Source organism: Myripristis murdjan, chromosome 21, assembly GCF_902150065.1.
Source record: "Myripristis murdjan chromosome 21, fMyrMur1.1, whole genome shotgun sequence".
NCBI lineage: Eukaryota > Metazoa > Chordata > Actinopteri > Holocentriformes > Holocentridae > Myripristis > Myripristis murdjan.
The window spans coordinates 3203669-3221875 of NC_044000.1; the positions used below are offsets into that span (position 1 = coordinate 3203669).

The window sequence follows — 18207 nt, forward strand, 5'->3', positions numbered from 1 at the left end:
GTAACAAAAGTGAATCTTGTAGAGTCAGGGTGGCCACAGTGGGGCCCTTTGTAGCTGGAGGGAGTCAGCGGGTCGCGGGCCTGGCTGGCTGTTTGGCTACTTGGTTCGCTGGCGTAGGTGCTCTCTGGCTTGATGCTTGTTATCCTGGAAGTGATTTTGTCTGCTCGTCTGTGTTTTGGCAAGCTGGTTTCCTGACTTGCAGATAAAATGGCTGATTATACAGCTTAGTTAGTTTATATATTGGCTGATAAACCCACAGGACCGACACACTGGCGGGAGATAAAGTGGCTTTGTGCCAGTCTGCAGCCATCACCCAGCTGACAGGAGGGCTGCTGCTCGCTGCCTCTGTAATATATGACCCGGCCAGGTCTCAGCACCCTATAAACACAATAAAACACACCTTCACTACCCCAGCCGTTCATGCCTTAAACCTTTTCCACCACCTCTGTGTTTACATAAGATAGATGCAATTTATATTGCGTCTCCCTGGGCTGCATCACAAAGCATATGGATGGGTGATTGTTAAGGTGTTTCCATGATTTTTGCAAAACTTTTTGCAGATGCACATCTCTGCAGGAGGGTGCAAATGCTGCGATCAAGTCTTTTCTGAAAATGTGTCGTTTATCACACATTATTATTATGATATGGCAACGTTGGATATGAAATGGGCTGAAATGGTGGTATGAAAGTGTTTTGGAGGAAAGAAGCGACATCTAACTAGGGAAATGAAAGTGCCGCCTCACCACAGCTCTTTCCCTGTCCAAAAGAACGGGCATTATTTTTTTCTTGTCAAAGTGCCCCTGTGGGAGCGCCGCAACAAAACAAGACAGGAGGACAACGCGTCCATAGGAAAAACATTTTATTGAAAAACATTTTCAGTTCGTAACAGACTGGTGGAATGTGTCATTTTTCCTCACTTTTCATGTCTTTTTAAATTTTTGAAAGTTGAAACCATTTTTTCACGGCCTGGCCATCTCATACTGCAAGGGGGGGGGAGGGGAAGGGGCTACAGCCACCCGGCAACCATGACAGACTAAAGAAACCAGGGGTAGACAAACAAACAATGCAGTTATAATACTGTGTTTCTTACAAACTGGACTGAAATCAAATCATAAACAGAAACAAAAAAAAGAAAAGAAAAAAACTAATTCAATAAATATTTATGGTACACACTTATGGCACAAATATGCAGCAGTCGGTTTGGCAACTTTTCTTTCGTTTTTTTTTTTTTTTTTTTTAAACCAAATTACCATGGAAACAGTGCAAAAGGGGAGGGAGTGGGAGGACATGGGCTTTCCAACGAGCGCTAGCTAAAATACATAGCAAAAAATTCAAATTTTATACAAAACATCTTACTTTAAGAGTTTATAAAAAATGTTTTTTTATTGGGTTCTGGTCAATATTTACACAAGCTATTTACCAAAAAAGTAGTATGCTCTGTTTTACTGAAGTGTATTCCATTTTTTCTGTACGTTTTTTTTTTTCCATTTACTTTCCTAAAAAGGTGAATAAGGCTATCGTAACAACCCAGGATCCATATACAATACAAACATTAATGTATTTACAGTTTCTTACCTACAGAAGTACGGTGCAAAATTACTGAGTCAAGTGACCAAGGGCTGACCATACGAGCAAGGCATTTTACAGTAGCCTGAGGTGCTTCTCCCAGCCTGCGTGCTAAGACTCCCACAGCATCGCCGCGACGCTTCGTGACCGGCCGAGCCGATCAAACCGATTTGTCTCAGCGCTGGCGGAGCGTCAGCCAAGCGACGGCTAGGATAAGGACGTCAGATTCAAAGAAACTAATAAGATTGTCATATTCTGCCGCAGTCAGACAGCAACTAAACAGCCATTTGTTGGTGTTACATGGTTTTCTTTTTTTTCCACCTTTTCTTAAATACCTGTCCAGGTGTGATACATTTTTTTAATGGTTTCATTTTTCACAGTTTACCTTTGTACTACGGCACATTGTCAAAACAGAAAAAAGGTTAAAATAACACTACAAATGAAAAAAAAAAAAAAAAAAAAAAAAAAACCCTAACAGCAGGCTCGTGTGACGTACTTTGCTAGTTTTGTGTCATTTTGTTTGTCGTTACATCTTTCAGTGGTTAAGAACACTTTCCATAGGTGTATTTTTTTTTTTCAGAATTGATTAAAAAAATAAATAAAAATTGCATATTTGCAGATTTTGTAGCCTCTTAGAGGCACAAACCTCAGATCATACAAGGCTTGGCTTTTCGGTGAAATTTGATGTTCTTCTTGAACAAATGACAATGTCGATGATGGGCTGATATATGCTTGGGGGGTTTGGCCTAAGTCACAATCGAGTCATAATGCTCCTAAGCCAAAGATAACAATGAATGTGAGCTAACTGAAGTTTCTGTCTACTACGATATAGACTTGCTCAAGAGGAGGTGCATCCACGCACGCGCAACCACACACACACACACACACACACACGAATACACATGCGCACGCACAGAGAAAACATGAAGGGTGTTTATGAGAAGAATCAGGGGCACTGGGTGTTCGTGGGAATCGTCCTTTGGGAGATGCTACAGTGAGTGAGTGTGGGAGACACAGCTACTCTGCCCTTGTGTGCACCCATGTGAGCTATTTTGGGTCAGATCACTCTCCTCCCCTCAGGCCAGGGTCCAGGCTGCCCTCCCTCGTCCCCTTCCCAGGACCTAGCCCTGTGTCTCCGGAAGAGGCAGCCGTCTGGACGAGAGCTCATGAAAATATGGGACTCAATGGGTCAAGAGATATCAAATAATCAAAAACCTAGCTTGCATAATGTGCACTTATACCATAATATATTAACATTACTTCTTCTTCTTCTTCTACTTCCTCTCCATACCGCCTGACAACACCTGTGCTCTATGTGTCTATCATAAATAAATTCTGCTTTTTCATTGTTGTTGTCGTTTTTTTTTTTGTTGTTTTTTTTTTTTTACTTTTTCATCTTTTAAATGTACATCTATTTTGTAAAAAGAAAAAAAGAAAAAACAAAGTAAATTAAAAAAAAAAAAAAATCACAATACAGAAATGCTAATGAAGATTGAGAAACAGTGACAATGTAAGTAGATGTCCCTGTGCTTTTTTTGAACGTGAATAGGAGAGCACCGGTCACTCTGATTCGGGCCCTCGGGGCACCCTCAATCATCCTCGGACCCCTGGGGGTAAACATTACAGTACCTAGAGCAGTTTCAGCCACCGGCTGTGCTAACCTCAACTAGATCTGGGGCGTCTTCTTCACTGAAATGCGACAACGGCGGTAAGGCAAGTTGGATTTCTTATTGCCCTAACACTTTCCCATTTGAAAAAGTCCAGTTTCTGAAAAGTTCAGGCTAGCCCTCGCTACTAAAGTTTACCTCGAACTGTCCCTGACTTGGCGGGATGCAGCTGCTCTCCTATCTCTAGCTATCACTGTCTCTGTCTCTCTCTGTGGCCTGGCGTTGGAGGGTGGAGGTACCAAAAAGGGTTAAAAGTGCTGCTCTATGTATATGAAAGTCCTCCACCCGTCCCAGAAGCCACCTGGGCAGACCTGATTTCCACAGAGGGCTGATCGTGTGCACCCTATCCCCTGGCAAGAGGGCGCAAAATAAAAAAAAAAAAATCCTCAGTCCTAACTTCGAACACTCTCGCCACTCCCAGCCGACAGGCCGCAACAACGCGTGGGTCACTTGTGTCTGAACGTCACGTACGATATGAATTCTGATAACAACACGTCACGGAAGGGGGGGGAAAAAAACTATCTGCACTTGAACTACACCAGGGTATGAAAACCAGATATAAACAAAAATAAGACAAAGAAATGTTGACAATACAAAAAAAAAAAAAAATGGAACTGTTGTTTTTTTTTTTTTCTTCCAAAACCTTCAAGTAACATCTGAAGAATGTCGCCTTGCTAGAAACATAGAATGCACTGTGGGAGTGAGGAGAGATGGTGTTGTCCATGCTAGGACCCAAACAGTTCAGGATAAGAGTGTGTGTGTGTGTGCCGGTGAGTGTGTGAGTGTGTGTGTGTGGGTGACAGGGTGAAGTGAGTGATCTCCATCTCTGTGAGTCAGTCAGGGAAGTCCCAGAGAGGAGCGTCGAGAAGCCCTCTCCTTGTCCACGTTTGGCTGGTAAATCCACAGAGTGAGTAATGTGTGTGTGTGGGGGGGGGGGGTGGAGGGGTGGGGCGGCCAATTTGTGACGCGAGTTCATGGTCTGCCAATATCCTCCTTGCACCTCTCCTCGTATTTTTTTTTGTTGTCTCTTTCCCTCTCCTTTTCCCAAGCAGCAGTCTCTCTTTAAGGCGAGGCCGCTGACTCCTTCTCGGCTCCCGTCTCGTTCCCGGGACACCCTCACATCCGTCTGTCCGTCCCGTCCGATTAAAAAAAAAACAAAAACAAATCACACACGCCGCAGCGACAGTCCGTCTTTCGGATCCCACAAACGCAAGTTCCCCCCGCGACGCCGGTCGTAGTGCACAGACACAAAACAGGGAGCGGCATGGGGGAGAGGAGAGACGGTCCTCCTCTCTGGTCCCCAAAAAGCCCCGAGAGAGCAGCAGTGGCGGCGGCAGCCCTCCGCCCGTCCCGTCCACAAGAACCTGGTACTAAGAACCGAAAACCAGCACAACAAAGTCAAGATTTTTTCGAGGGGCGGAAAAAAAAAACAAAAAGATAGCAACTAAACATCAGAAGAGAGGAAGGGTCGACAGAGTGAGAGAGAGGGAAAGAGAGAGAGAGAGAGAGAGAGTGAGAGAGAGTGTTTGCGGGCGTGCCGGCCGCGCCAGACAAAACCAAAAACCCGCCCTGCCAGGGGATTGTTCCGAAAAAACGTCTCTCGCCTCAGAGTCGCAGGCTCAGACTTTGTAGTAGATGTTGGCCGGGCTCTGCGGGGGCATCTCCTGCACGATGTAGACCGGGTGCCCGTAGTCGCCGCTCACCTTCTCGTAGTGCGGGCAGAAGACGCTGTCAGCAGTCCTGAGTGGGATGATGATGTCGCTGGGCTCCGAGCCGTTGTTGTTCCCGCCGCCGCCGCTCCGCTTGGGCGTGGCCAGGGTGCTGAGCGACAGCGTGGCGGCGTGCTGCGGCGAGTGCTTGCGGTGCCGCCGCCGGTACTTGAGCAGCAGCAGGACCAGCATGATGATGATGATGATGAAGATGACGCTGCCCGAGGCGATGCCGGCGAAGAGGGCCACCTCGGAGCCGATGACGCTGGAGGACTTGCCGCCGGCGCTGTTGTTCCCCTCGCCTTCTCTGGGCGCTACACCTGGGAGAGACACGACAGAGGAGAGAGAGAGAGAGAGTGAGTACACGCGGCTAAAGAAAGAGAAACGAGCCAAACGGGGGCCCTCCTGTCAAATTTATCAGCGTCTCTTTTTTCCAGTCACACTGCAAAAACTCCAAATCTTACCAAGATTATTTGTCTCATTTCAAGTCAAAAATGTCTTATTCCTAGTCAAAATATCTCATTACACTTAAAATAAGACATGATCACCTCAGAAGTAACTTGTTTTTAGACAATTTTCTCTTGTTTCAAGTGAAAATTTGCTTGTTTCATTGGCAAAATTTGCCAGTGGAAAAAGTGAAAATTCACTTGAAATAAGGGAAAATTAGCTAGAAACACTAGGACTAGGAATAAGACATTTTTGACTTGAAATACGACAAATAATCTTGGTAAGATTTTGTGTTTTTGCAGTGCACTTCCTGCGTCTCCCTTTCGCCCTCCACAATCTTTTCATCGTGTCAGAGCGAAGGTGCGAGGCAGGCGGGCCCAGAGCACAATGGCGGAGGAGCGAGGCATGCCTCTGGAAGGCTTTTGTGTAAAGGTCACATTCGATCGGCGCCTATTCAAATTCAGCTGGTGGCGGCTGCAACCTTGAAACTAGGGCAAGCACGGCCCGATGCGAGATCCAGCGGCAGCGGCAGATCCAGGCGAATGGCACTTAGATAAATTGCATTTTGAAAGACACAAAAAGAAACTTCATTCGAACGAACGGCACCAGAAAAAAAAAGAAAAAAAAAAAAACAAGAAAAAGATTTGCGATGTCATCATGACACATCAATTATGAAAGCCAAGCTGTGCTCTGACTCCCAGCGATGGACCCTCTGGTTCCCGTCCAGCACTCAAGGGCGGGTCTGTTCTGCTCCCCCCCAGGATATGAGCCTGTTCCCTGGGCAGGCGGATTACTCTGTCTCCCTGTCTGGCGCTGTTCCCCCGAGGGCCGAAAACTGCCTTTTTGCTGTGGTGGTGGTGGTGTGGGGTGGTGGTGGTGGTGGGGGGGGTGGATATGGGATGGCAGGAAGCCCAAAGCAAGGACCCTTCCGTTGTTTTACAAGGGGATTATGCTGTCTCAGACTTCTCTGCCCGTAGCGCTCCGACGCCCATATGCTCCCGCTCTGGGCCACGATGGAGGGATGAGACGTTAAAAAAAAAAAAAAAAAAAAAAAAAAAAAAGGAGGGGAGGAAGATGCTGATGTCGGCAGAGTCCGGTGCCAGCGTGGATTTAGCGGGCGGGGATGGGCAGATCGGCGCGGCCCGTTGTCGCGGGGATTTGGGAGTGAAAACAGAGGCGGCGTGCCTGGCCGCACCGCGCCCTCTGCACCGGGACAGAGACGGGAGGACTGTTTATATAGGTCAGCTTGTTTTCACTCTTCTTTTTTTACGTTTTTTTTTTTTAAATCGGAACACAGCTCACTGCGGAAATTGCCAAATTAATTTTTTTTTTTTTTTAACTGGAAACTGCAGCGATAAGACCAGTCTGCACGTATGTGTGTGTTTCTGTGCGTCAAAACAAGTGTGTGTGTGTGCGCCGGGAGCAGGCCGTTAAGATGGCAGACAACGATCGGATCATTTTCCTGAAAATGTCACTTTAGGGCCGGGGCCGGGGGCTGGAATGTGGCCAGGGCGGGGATACCTTATAAGTCCTTGAGAAGCCAGAGATGCCTATCAGTTTTATGGCAACATTCAATTACCGCCTGATGAATCGCTGACCTTTCTTTCGCGCACTTTCGCACACACCTCGGTGCCCCCTCACACACACACTCACTTAGTGCTATCCTCTTAGCGCTATCTGCTCTCAGCTCGGCCGAGCAATCACGCTCCCGAATGCCACATTGTTTCGATAAATCCTCCCGTTTCCCCCTGGATTTGAGACGCAAATAGACGGTCTCACCTGGCTTCTCCAGCACTTCGTTATTTGGATCGCGGGAGTCCTTGTCGCCGGGGTGCTTGGGTGGGTAAGGTAGTCTGGTGGGGTTGTCTTTGGGTGAAATAGGGTCAGAGGGATCTGGAAAACACAGATAAGAAACAACGGGAATTAATGGAGAATTGATTTGCTTTTTTGTGCAACTGCTCGTCTCAGAATGCTTATTAATGAATTCACAACGTCTGAAAAATGTGTTTCCTCCAAGGTTCTTTGAGGGATAAATTGCACTTTAGGAGCTATTATGAAATGTGGAAAAACCACTTGAATCTCTAAATGCTTCTTCACCAGTATTTAAAAACTCATTAGGAGATCCTCAGAGCACCTTGCAATTCCTCACGCGGCCTGTTTTTTTTTTTTCTTGTTTCTGTAGTTTAACTGGTTCCATATTAAAGTAAACTGCTTTTGTAGCTCTTTCTGTGCTAGATGATATTGCAATGTATCATAAAAAAATAACTACTGGCCTATAATGGTTCCATATGGTTCCATTTGTGCTACAGTGGCTCTCGATATGTGTGTGGCAGGCTCAGAGCAGCCACACTGAACGGACATGTAATTGTCTGAGCGTCTGCCCTCGCTGTCACCGGTGGCCTCAGTTTGAACTCCACGCACTGTCAAGTATCAGCTATACCGGCTGAATCATTTTCTGTGAACAGTGGAGGTATAAATCTTTGGCTCCTCGGCTTTCCAGCACTTCAGTTCAAGTCTGAAACACTCGTGCAAAAAAAAAGACAAATGTGCAACAGAGACCATGCGTTTTCTCCTGTCTTTATTTAACCTCGCTTTCACCAGGACGTCACTTGAGATTCGAAATCTCCTTTTCAAGACAGTCCTGGCCCTAAACAGTTGTTTACACTGTTTAGTCTGTTGTTTACATTCTGTTTTATCTAGTTACCCTCAATTGCACTCATTATTATTTAGCTCTTTTTTTTTTTTTTAGCACTAGTTATATAGACTATATTTATATATAATACTTATATTTATATATATTTAAACGGTCCCACAATTCCATCTCTGCTGTAATCTGGAAGCCAAGCAACGACATTTCGTTGCCAAAATCTCACTGCTGTGTTTTTTTGTGCAATGACAATAAAAGAAAGTCTAAGTCTAAGTCTAAATCTAAGTCTAAGTCTAAGTCTAAGTCTAAGACAGCGGCAAACAAGAAGTGAAATGTGAGAAAAAAAAATCAGAAATGAAACTTTACTTTACATTCCATTATATCATGTATTCTATAAAAATATTAGATGGCAAAATAAGTTGCAATCCTTTTCGGAGCGTTCAATGATTGGATTCAAAGCGTTCTGTGTTTAAAAAGTCATTCTATTTATTTCTTGTAGCGCTTAGTTGAATCAGCAGAATTTATAATCAATGCATCAATGCAGTGAATGAATCATTATAGCCTTAGTTATGCTCCAATTCAAGTCTCCTGGACTGTGAGATCGAGGCGACACTACCCTATTCGGGGAGAAAAAGTTTCCTCGGTGCGGATGAAAGGTGTGTAGGTAAGGTTAGGCACCTATTCTGAGCACAAGGGGGGGATTTTTGGTACGACTAAGCAGATTTTCTTTGCACTAAAACCAATTTGAGTCCTGTTCAGCACCCATTCTCTCCTCTCTCAGAGTGCAGCCGCTCTGATTAATTCCCTGACCTTCAGCGATTCTCAGTAGCACTGAGGCGGGTGTTGACGAGAGGGGCGACCTCAGGAAATTACCGCGTTGGGCGGCGGCCGCGATACTGATTTATGAATAATCATTGCCATTAATTAAGAACAGGGGCCGGGTGCCGTCGACTCATAAAGGACAGCTGTGCTTGTGTGCTTTGTGCTTTGTTGGCGTGTATGGACCTTTTTACTTAGATGGTATATGTAGACACTGCAAAAAACACAAAATCTTACCAAGATTATTTGTCTTATTTCAAGTCAAAAATGTCTTATTCCTAGTCAAAATATCTCATTACACTTAAAATCACCTCAGAAGTCACTTGTTTTTAGACAATTGTCTCTTGTTTCAAGTGAAAATTCACTTGAAACAAGTGAAAATTTGCTTGTTTCATTGGCAAAATTTGTTTCTTCTTTCTAGCTAATTTTCACTTATTTCAAGTGAATTTTCACTTTTTCCACTGGTAAACTTTGCCAATGAAACAAGCAAATTTTCACTTGAAACAAGTGAAAATTGTCTAAAAACAAGTTGCTTCTGAGGTGATCATGTCTCATTTTAAGTGTAATGAAATATTTTGACTAGAAATAAGGCATATAAATATAAATATAAATAAATAAGACAAATAATCTTGGTAAGATTTTGCGTTTTTGCAGTGTGCGTGTAGGTGTGTGACATGCAGACTCCAAGACCATGAGCACCGTGAGTTGGTGCACTTTTAAACTTGAGTTTGCATGTGCAGAAAGCCCTCTGGAGGAGAGAGGGCCTCACAACAGAGGCTTTCAAGTGCAAGCATGTGCAGTTGTGTGTGCGTGCGTGCGTGCGTGTGTGCCAATGCATTAGGCTTCCGCTAGATTACATCTCTTGCACCCCCGCAGCCCCAGGTGTCATGGAGACGATGGTTCTGTATGCTGCACAACCTCCGCTGACCTTATTAGGGCATGCTCAGAGTCTCATACAGTTTCACACAATGTATAAAGGCTGGGCCTTCTCATGCCCGCAGGCGCTCACGGCCATAATGCAATAATACAATACTCACTTTGTCCCACTTTCATGATTATCTTCATGGACTTGGTCTTGCACACTCCCCCTTCCTGGTTGTCGATGCCCTCCATAGTGCCATTAGACGTAGCTACAGCAGACAGAAAGAGAGCAGAGAGAGGGACAAGGTTGTAATTAGCCGCCATTGCAAGCATAATAGTACCAAACCACAACAGGGAAGACGTGTGGCCACATATGCCTTCAGCATATCTGGGAGAGGCAGCCAGTTACCGCAGACAACAGAGACAGTGAAAAGCCTCCATCAGGGAAGGATGTGAGTCATTCCCCCCTTAATAAAATCACAATTCACCCCCTCATCACCTCAGTCACTCGGCGCAGGCAGAATATTTCACGTCCCCAAAGTCAATTAGCTTGAGTAATTGTGACTGTAATATCTCTAACTGGGCTGATGGGCCCCGTGAAGAAGGCAGTTATGAGAGGTGAGGAGAGAGAGAGAGAGAGAGAGAGAGAGAGAGAGAGAGAGGTGGAAAGTGAGACAATGGACAGGAGCGAGGGCTGCGGCGGCGACGGCGGCCATCTTGGCAAGCCGCGGGAAATTCTGCGGCGGGCTCATCGGACATTAGCGCTAACGACACTCCGGAGAGCGCTCGCCAGTTATTAAAGAACACACTCTCGGATTTTAAAAGCACTCAAACGCTCCGATCTAAAAAAAAAAAAAAACCCAAAAACCTGCTGCTGGGCGTAAAGACAGAGGAGAGATACGCTGACAACACATAAAATGGAAGGACATAAACAAGAGAGGATGGAAAAATACTAAAAATAAATAAATAAATAAATAAAAATAGAGGGCACTTTAGCGGGAGAGGCACAGGAAGGCGGCAAAATGAGGGAGCAGAGGGAGGTGATAAATACCTCAATGGCCTTTAGATTAAAAAAAAAAAAGACCTTTAAGGAGCTCAAAGCCCGGTTTAAACACAGGAGGAAACAGAAGTGCACCACTAAAGACGGTGTTTAAGGGCGCAGCAGATGTTAGAGAGGGAGCCGGGTTGGGAGGCGCGTGCGACAGGAGGGACGAAATGGGCCCCGTAAACAGACGCTGCAAGGCCCTTTAAAAACGGAAGCGGGGAAGGCGTGCATTCGATGAAAAAGAAAGAGAAAAAAAAACTTGAAACTTTGCACATCACTGCAAAAACTCAAAATCTTACCAAGATTATTTGTCTTATTTCAAGTCAAAAATGTCTTATTTCTAGTCAAAATGTCTCATTACACTTAAAATAAGACATGATCACCTCAGAAGTAACTTGTTTTTAGACAATTTTCACTAAACAAGTGAAAATTTGCTTGTTTCATTGGCAAAATTTATTTCTTGTTTCTAGCTAATTTTCACTTTTTCCACTGGCAAATTTTGCCAATGAAACAAGCAAATTTTCACTTGTTTAGTGAAATTTTGTCTAAAAACAAGTTACTTCTGAGGTGATCATGTCTTATTTTCAGTGTAATGAGATATTTTGACTAGAAATAAGACATTTTGACTTGAGATGAGACAAATACTCTTGGTAAGATTTTGCGTTTTTGCAGTGCAGATGCAGCTTTGCACACGGAAGGCAAAGGATGCAGCGATCAGGCTCAGACACTTGAAGCCCATTACCAGCGGCGGTGGCGGCGGCGGCGGCGGCGGCGTCTCCCTCTCCACGTGTGATGTCACACGCAGCGGTCAGACGTCCTGAGCTGTTTATCTGCGGCTCTCGGCGAGAGGGACGGAGAGGGAGAGGACGGAGGGAGGGTTTGCGTGTGTGTTCGGAGGGAGGGGGGGTAGCAGCGGGGCTTGTGGTCTATCAGGTCACTAACACAGAGGCTAACGAGCTGCCAGGGCTTAGCGGCTTGGCTTCCTGCCAGCTCGCCGTGGCCCGCATTCACTACGACATCCCCCCCCCGCCCGCCCGCCCCTCCCCTTTCTGCCCCGAGCCACTCTCTCGCCCCCCCCCTCTTCTTCCTCTCTCCATCCCTCACTCGCCTCCTCGCTCTGACCCCACCGCCGCCGCCACCGCCCGTCCTAACCTTCGTCCCAGCCTTGTGGTTCGATCCCCTTGTCCCCCCCCACCCCGTCACACCAACAGTCTCCCCAAAGCCTTTCTGTCGACCGGAAGGGAATTCAGAGGCAGGTGCTCCCTTGGCATGGTCCCCGTGCAATTTTGAAAAAAAAAACATAGCTTTGAAAAATTAAGCTCTGCTCGGGCCAGTGCTGTCTCTCTCTCTCTCTCCCTCTTTCTCTCTCTCTCTCGCTCTTTCTTTCTCTTCTCCCCTCCCAGCTACCAATCATTTTGATCCGAATCCCCCTTGCCTCAATACGATGGTGATGGGAGCAGACACAAAGAGCATGTTAACAAGGACTCCCTCCTTCCCTTCCTCCGCCTCGCCTCCTCTCTCTCCCTCTCTCTCTCTCTCTCTCTCTCTCCGTCTCCCTCTCTAGCTGACCTATGGCTTTCTAGTGGAGGCCGAAAAGCACATTACAGACAAAGCTCCTTAAAGGCTTGTGCTTCAGTGCCTGTGTGTGTGTGTACGTGTGTGTGTGTGTGTGTCTGCGTTCATTTCATAAACCTGTTAGCACGACGGGCAGGAATTCTGCAATCCTGATGTCCGGCAGGATGACATTAACCGTCTTAAGGCTGTTTACTGCACTGTGCGATAAGCACCGTTTAACTATTCATCGACGAACATGTGTGTGTGTGTGTGAGTGAATGCATGCAACTGTGTGTGAGTGTTGAGATTAAAACGTGTGTGTGTGCAAAATCATCGGTGCATAAGAGGTCAGGTCAGGTTCAGAGGTCACAAAGGGCAAGGAACTGAACAGAAGGGATATGTAGGTCTCATCTGCCACTCATATCACTACTGTGTCACCTCCATTCTTCATGCCCTCCTTTTCTCCCTCCCTACTTATATCCCTCCATCCCTTTGCCCTACAAAACCAGTTAAAACATCAACACCCGTCTAAATATAAAAAAGGAGCAGGCCTCCTAAAAAAAAAAAAAAAAAAAGTCAACTCTACAATTTTAGCTGTGACATTTTCCCATTAGGAAATGTCAGAAAAAGCCCTCGTGCATCATTTTAAATGTTCTTCCCCTTTAAAAGGCTGCAGTGCAGGCAAGCCTGACTTGGATTTAAACAGAATGTGATTGTTGAATCGGCTAATGCTGGCTGAATGACCGGCCGGGCAGAGCGAGGCCAAGCCGGGCCGGGCCGGGCCGGGCCGGGCCGGGCTCCCAGACACGCTGGCTGGAGACGGCGAGGCTCACTAGTCCAGCGCTAACCAGTGGAGGCTAATCCTTAATGCTGAGGGAACACGGTGGAGGGAGGATCGACTCGGCTCATACACGGCCTCCACAAATGGATTTACTCCTCAACTACCACTGGCTTTACAGCACCCAGATAAGACTCGCAGGGAGGAGGCATGAAAGAGAGAGAGAGAGAGAGAGAGAGAGAGAGAGAGAGAGAGAGAGGTGACGAGGTGCACATATATAGAAGGAAAACTGGAAAAAAAGGGTGAGAGATTAACCCACCAATCCCAGAGGGAGAGAGAGAGAGAGAGAGGAAAAAAAAGAAAGGGAGCGAGCGCAATAGTTCAGCTTGTGCGCGACCTTACCCACACACCCAGAGAGAAACAATAAGTGAGAAATGAGTAAGAAAAGAGAGAGGGCTGTTCTTTTTTGTTCCAAAGCTATGTGTGATTTTTTCTCTCTCTCTCTCTCTTTCTCTCTCTCTTTCCCTTTCACAAAACATTCACTTTGGATGGTGCACTCCATTTTCTCCCAGCTTGCGCTCTCGGGCTGCGTGGTTTAGATGAGGTTAGCTGTGATCAGACGGCCTCTCGAGGGTTTAGGGGCTGACCGCAACGTGGCCACACACACACACACACACACACACGCACATGCAAAAACACACCCCACAAAAGGGGGGAAAAAAAGCCATCAGGAAAAATCACTCAGTGACTGTGACAAAGCACCGCTGTGGACCAAAGTGACAGCACAAGTGGGTGTGTGAAAAATGTACACACACACACACACACACACACACACACACATCTATAGCCCCATAAGCTGTTCTAACACATGGTTGCAAACAAATGGTAGAAGTGTGTGCCCTCGCTTTGAGTGTCAGTGTGTACCGCCTATAAAATTAACATAAAACACCAAGACTTCATTGTCTCACGCATGTCTTCTCTCACACACCTCTAACCCAGCCACCCCGATGTAAACACTCCACAAAGTGAACCCAACCCCCACCCCCACCCCCACCCCACCACCCTCCTTAACTTCATTTAGCCCTGTTTATCAAATCAAGAGGGTGGAAAATCACCCTCTGTTTAACGAGACAGAGTCAACTGTGAGCTCCAATCGAGATAAAGACCGGGAGCTCCTAACTCAATTTCCTCCTTTCTCGCAAAGTGACTCCCCAGCAACACGCCAGCAAACACCGCCACACGGAATCAAGCTGTTTGTCTCATTAGGCGTTTTTCATTTGGGCAGAGGCACTTCATCTGAACTCAGATTTCTCGTTTAAGTGGATTTTTGTCACTTTGAGGTGATAAAATAGCACCTTATCAGTGCCGTGCTGTGCCATCATGTGACATTTTAGGTGTATGTTGCAAAACAAACAAAAAATAAGACTCATATTCAGCATTTTTTCTTCGAACAAGTGAAAAAATCTGCCAGAGGGATGAGATAATCCCACTTGTTTCCAATGCTTATCAAGATCAAGTAATCAAATCAAATAATCAAGAAGATTATTTGTCTTATTTCAAGTCAAAAATGTCTTATTCCTAGTCAAAATATCTCATTACACTTATAAGACATGATCACCTCAGAAGTAAATTGTTTTTAGACAATTTTCACTTGTTTCAGGTGAAAATTTGCTTGAAACAAGTGAAAATTTGCTTGTTTCATTGGCAAAATTTGTTGCTTGTTTCTAGCTAATTTTCACTTATTTCAAGTGAATTTTCACTTTTTCCACTGGCAAATTTCAAGCGAAGTTTCACTTGAAACAAGTGAAAATTGTCTAAAAACAAGTTACTTCTGAGGTGATCATGTCTTATTTTAAGTGTAATGAGATATTTTGACTAGAAATAAGACATTTTTACTTGAAATAAGACAAATAATCTTGGTAAGATTTGGACTTTTTGCAGTGTTATCCGTGCCATGCTGTGCCATCGTGTGACCTTTTAGGTGTATGTTGCAAAACAAAAAAAAAAAGACTCATATTCAGCATTTTTTCTTCAAACAAGTGAAAAACTCTGCCATAGGGATGAGATCATCCCACTTGTTTCCAATGCTTATCAACTTGTTTGTGGAGTTTTCTTGGATCAAGTGTCATTTCCTTGATCTGCCTTGCCTCAACAGATTTATACTCGCTCCCAGAAAATAAAACTTTATTCCCTGAAACAAGTGAAACTGCACTGGACTACAACTATTTTTTTCACTTATTTGAAGAAAAACAAAATTTGACACAGAATTTAAAACTAAATGGAAGTTGGATTTTTTTTTTTCTTTCTTCATATAAGCATGTTGTACAACATATTTCATCTCAGCAGATCAACCTCTCTTGCAAAACGACACTTTCCGAGCAGATTCCCCGACGCTGGCAACCTCTGTGGGTCAAATTAATACACAATGCAGCGCCACAAGACAATGCCGGGCTGCTCATAAACAGATGAATAGAGCAAAGGCATGGTGAGGCGAGGGAGGGGAGTGGGGGAGGGAGGGAAAAGAGGCAGCAAATTTCAGATAGCGGAGAGAATGAATGGACAGAATGAGGATGCGCCTTGGAACGACAGAGGAGAGGAGAAGAAGAGAAGAGCGAATGAGATCCAGAGGGACGGAGGGAGCCATGATCTAAACGGCGGAGCGTAATTGCCGTCCGTCGGTTCGGCCGCGGACAGTGAAGGCATCGCGGTGGCGCCGGGGTCACGGGCCGGTTAGCGCCCGTCAGTCGCCGTGGCTCCTAATCGCCTGTGACAGGGTGGCGCCCTCGCATTTAGGGACCCCTGTGACCCCGGAGAAACAGGCCGGGGGAACGCCGGGTCACCCCGAATACCACAGCCCCGTCATAATCACCACCCCCCCTCCACCAGCAACACTTCAAATGCATTATTTAAATCCAATAAGTTATTCGACGCTCAATGATCACAGGAGTGACGTGGCTTAAGGACATTTACGGGGACAAAATCGGACAACTTGCCCCCTTTTACCCCTAAAATATTCCCCCACAGGAAATCCACACACATTAGCATCGCGGCTTAATATCGTAAATCCTCCTCTATTGGAATGAACGCGGGCCGCTGACAGTTTGACTCATTGACAGGCGAAGGTATGCGCACCCGTGATGAGTTCATGTCTAATTTCATGGGAGGAATTTCCCCGAGAGTTCACGCCAGATTCACGAGACAATTCGGAGGAGGAGGAGGGGTTGCGGGGGGGGGGTTGGAGTGGAGACGCGACAGGACTATTTTCTGTTTTGACTGAAGAAAAAGGTGATTAAAATCTTAATGGAATTTCCCCGCGCACGTCTGCCTTGACTGTAAATGCAGCCCCGTCCTTCTTCCGCCCTCTTTCGCTCTCTTTTTTTTCTCTTGTTCCGTGTCCCCGTTCCCTTCACTCTTTAGCTCCATGTCGCTCTGCTCCCTGCCTATCTCTCTCGACCACCCCCTCCCTCCCTTCCTCTTTAGCTCTCTTTCGCCCTCTCGTAATGCTCTCTCTCTCTCTCTCTCTCTCTCGACCACCCCCCCTCCCTCCCTCCCTCCCTCTCTCTCTCTCTTTAGCTCATGTAATCATCTAGCTCACTAGGTTCTCGGCTGCGGGCCATGCTGCCTCAAACAATCACGTCAAACTCATCTGCTCTCAACTGGAGCAGCATTGCCCGCTTCCACTCGGAAAAAAAAAAAAAAAAAAAAAGGCGCACGCAAACACATACACACACGCGGAAACCTGCAGATGCACACACACAAACATGGCGGCCGCTGTATGCACGCAAAGGCAGGACCGCGCCGTGGTGCATATTCGCAACAGCATGGAAATTCATGCACACACACACACACACACATGATGAAGTATGTCAGAGCGCATACACCGCGCAGTGTAATCACAGATTAACCAACAAACAAAAGGGTCCGTGTTTTTCCCATTCAGCGCATGGGAAATGGATTTCAATGCCTCTCAGTCTTCCATCATCTGCCCCAATACAGGATGGGACAGTCGAATTCTGCGGCCTAATGTCACAGTTGTTTGAATCTGGAGGGTGGGGGGGGCATGCCCAACTAATCTAGGTCTAGCCTTGGCACAATACTTAACACAAGGCAGCGCTAATCCAATTGGTTGAGATTCAGATCCGCAGCACTGATGCGGGGGCCTTGGCGATTGTGAGAAGAAACGGAGGATTAAACGCCGCTTAATTAATTACGTATCGAGTGCTCACTCCAAAAAGACTAATGAAATCCTCGCGGCGGACTTTCTGAGGCGGTGACACACTTCGCCGGTTCTTCAACAGCACCGGGAGGGGAGATGGAGGATCCTCTCTCGCGCGGGCGGGCGGGCGGGCGGGGCGCGGTGTGGCTCGCCCCGAGTGCACGCGTTTATTTCCTGCCGTGCCTCGTTCACCTCCTCAAACACACACCGAGACCTCGACTGCACACAAACACACCCACGGGCCGAGATGCACATATTGGCTTGCTTCTACTCTGCACGGTAAAAAGGGAAAAAAAAAGCCCTAACAACACACACATCTTACTCCACCTACGCACACCTCTCCACATTTCTCTCATTCTGTCTTTTTTTTTTTTTTTTTCCCGTGCCGTGCTCCCGGTGTGTTTACCCGTGCGAGGCTGGAGCTCCTCCAACCCCCCCGATTCAAAGTGGGAACAGGGCTGAGGGGAGGCGTCGCAGCGCCACAGCCACACTGCGCCGGGGCTGCTTAAGCTGCAGGGCCGGGGCCGGAGCTCGCCAAGAGGAGGCAATTAACAGCAAAACGCGACACACTCCGATGGAGAAACAGCCCTCTGTTTCTCTCTCTCTTTCCCTCTGTCTCTCGCTCCTCTTTAGGCTACACATTAGCATTTTTTGGGGGGGGGGGGTGGAGCAGCAAAGGCGGGGATGGCGGCGGCGGCGGCGGTAGCAGAGGCGTGCGTGCGCGCGCGCGTGTGTGTGTGTGTGTGTGTGTGTTGAAGGAAGTTGGGGAGGGCTATGAATTTGCAAGAACTGCAAAATTGGATTTTCTACTGCCCTCCCCTTTCCTTTTTTTTTTTTTTTTTTTATTAAAGTTCTGGATTGAACTTTCCTCCACTCTTTCTGTTCCAACTTGTCGACT

The 18207-nt window shown here is 46.5% G+C and overlaps 1 protein-coding gene across 2 annotated transcripts in view; it reads right to left on the reverse strand.

Annotated features, from left to right (window-relative positions):
- Positions 1-842: 842 nt before the first annotated feature.
- efnb2a (ephrin-B2a) overlaps positions 843-18207 on the reverse strand; it is a 34296-nt gene continuing 16931 nt past the window's right edge. For both annotated transcript variants that reach the window (XM_030081100.1, XM_030081099.1), the window contains 3 exons: positions 9893-9985; positions 7169-7282; positions 843-5262 (listed from right to left, as the gene is read on the reverse strand). In XM_030081100.1, the coding sequence (XP_029936960.1) occupies positions 4853-5262; positions 7169-7282; positions 9893-9985 (617 nt within the window). In that variant the 3' untranslated portion in view covers positions 843-4852. The remainder of the gene's footprint in view (positions 5263-7168; positions 7283-9892; positions 9986-18207) is intronic.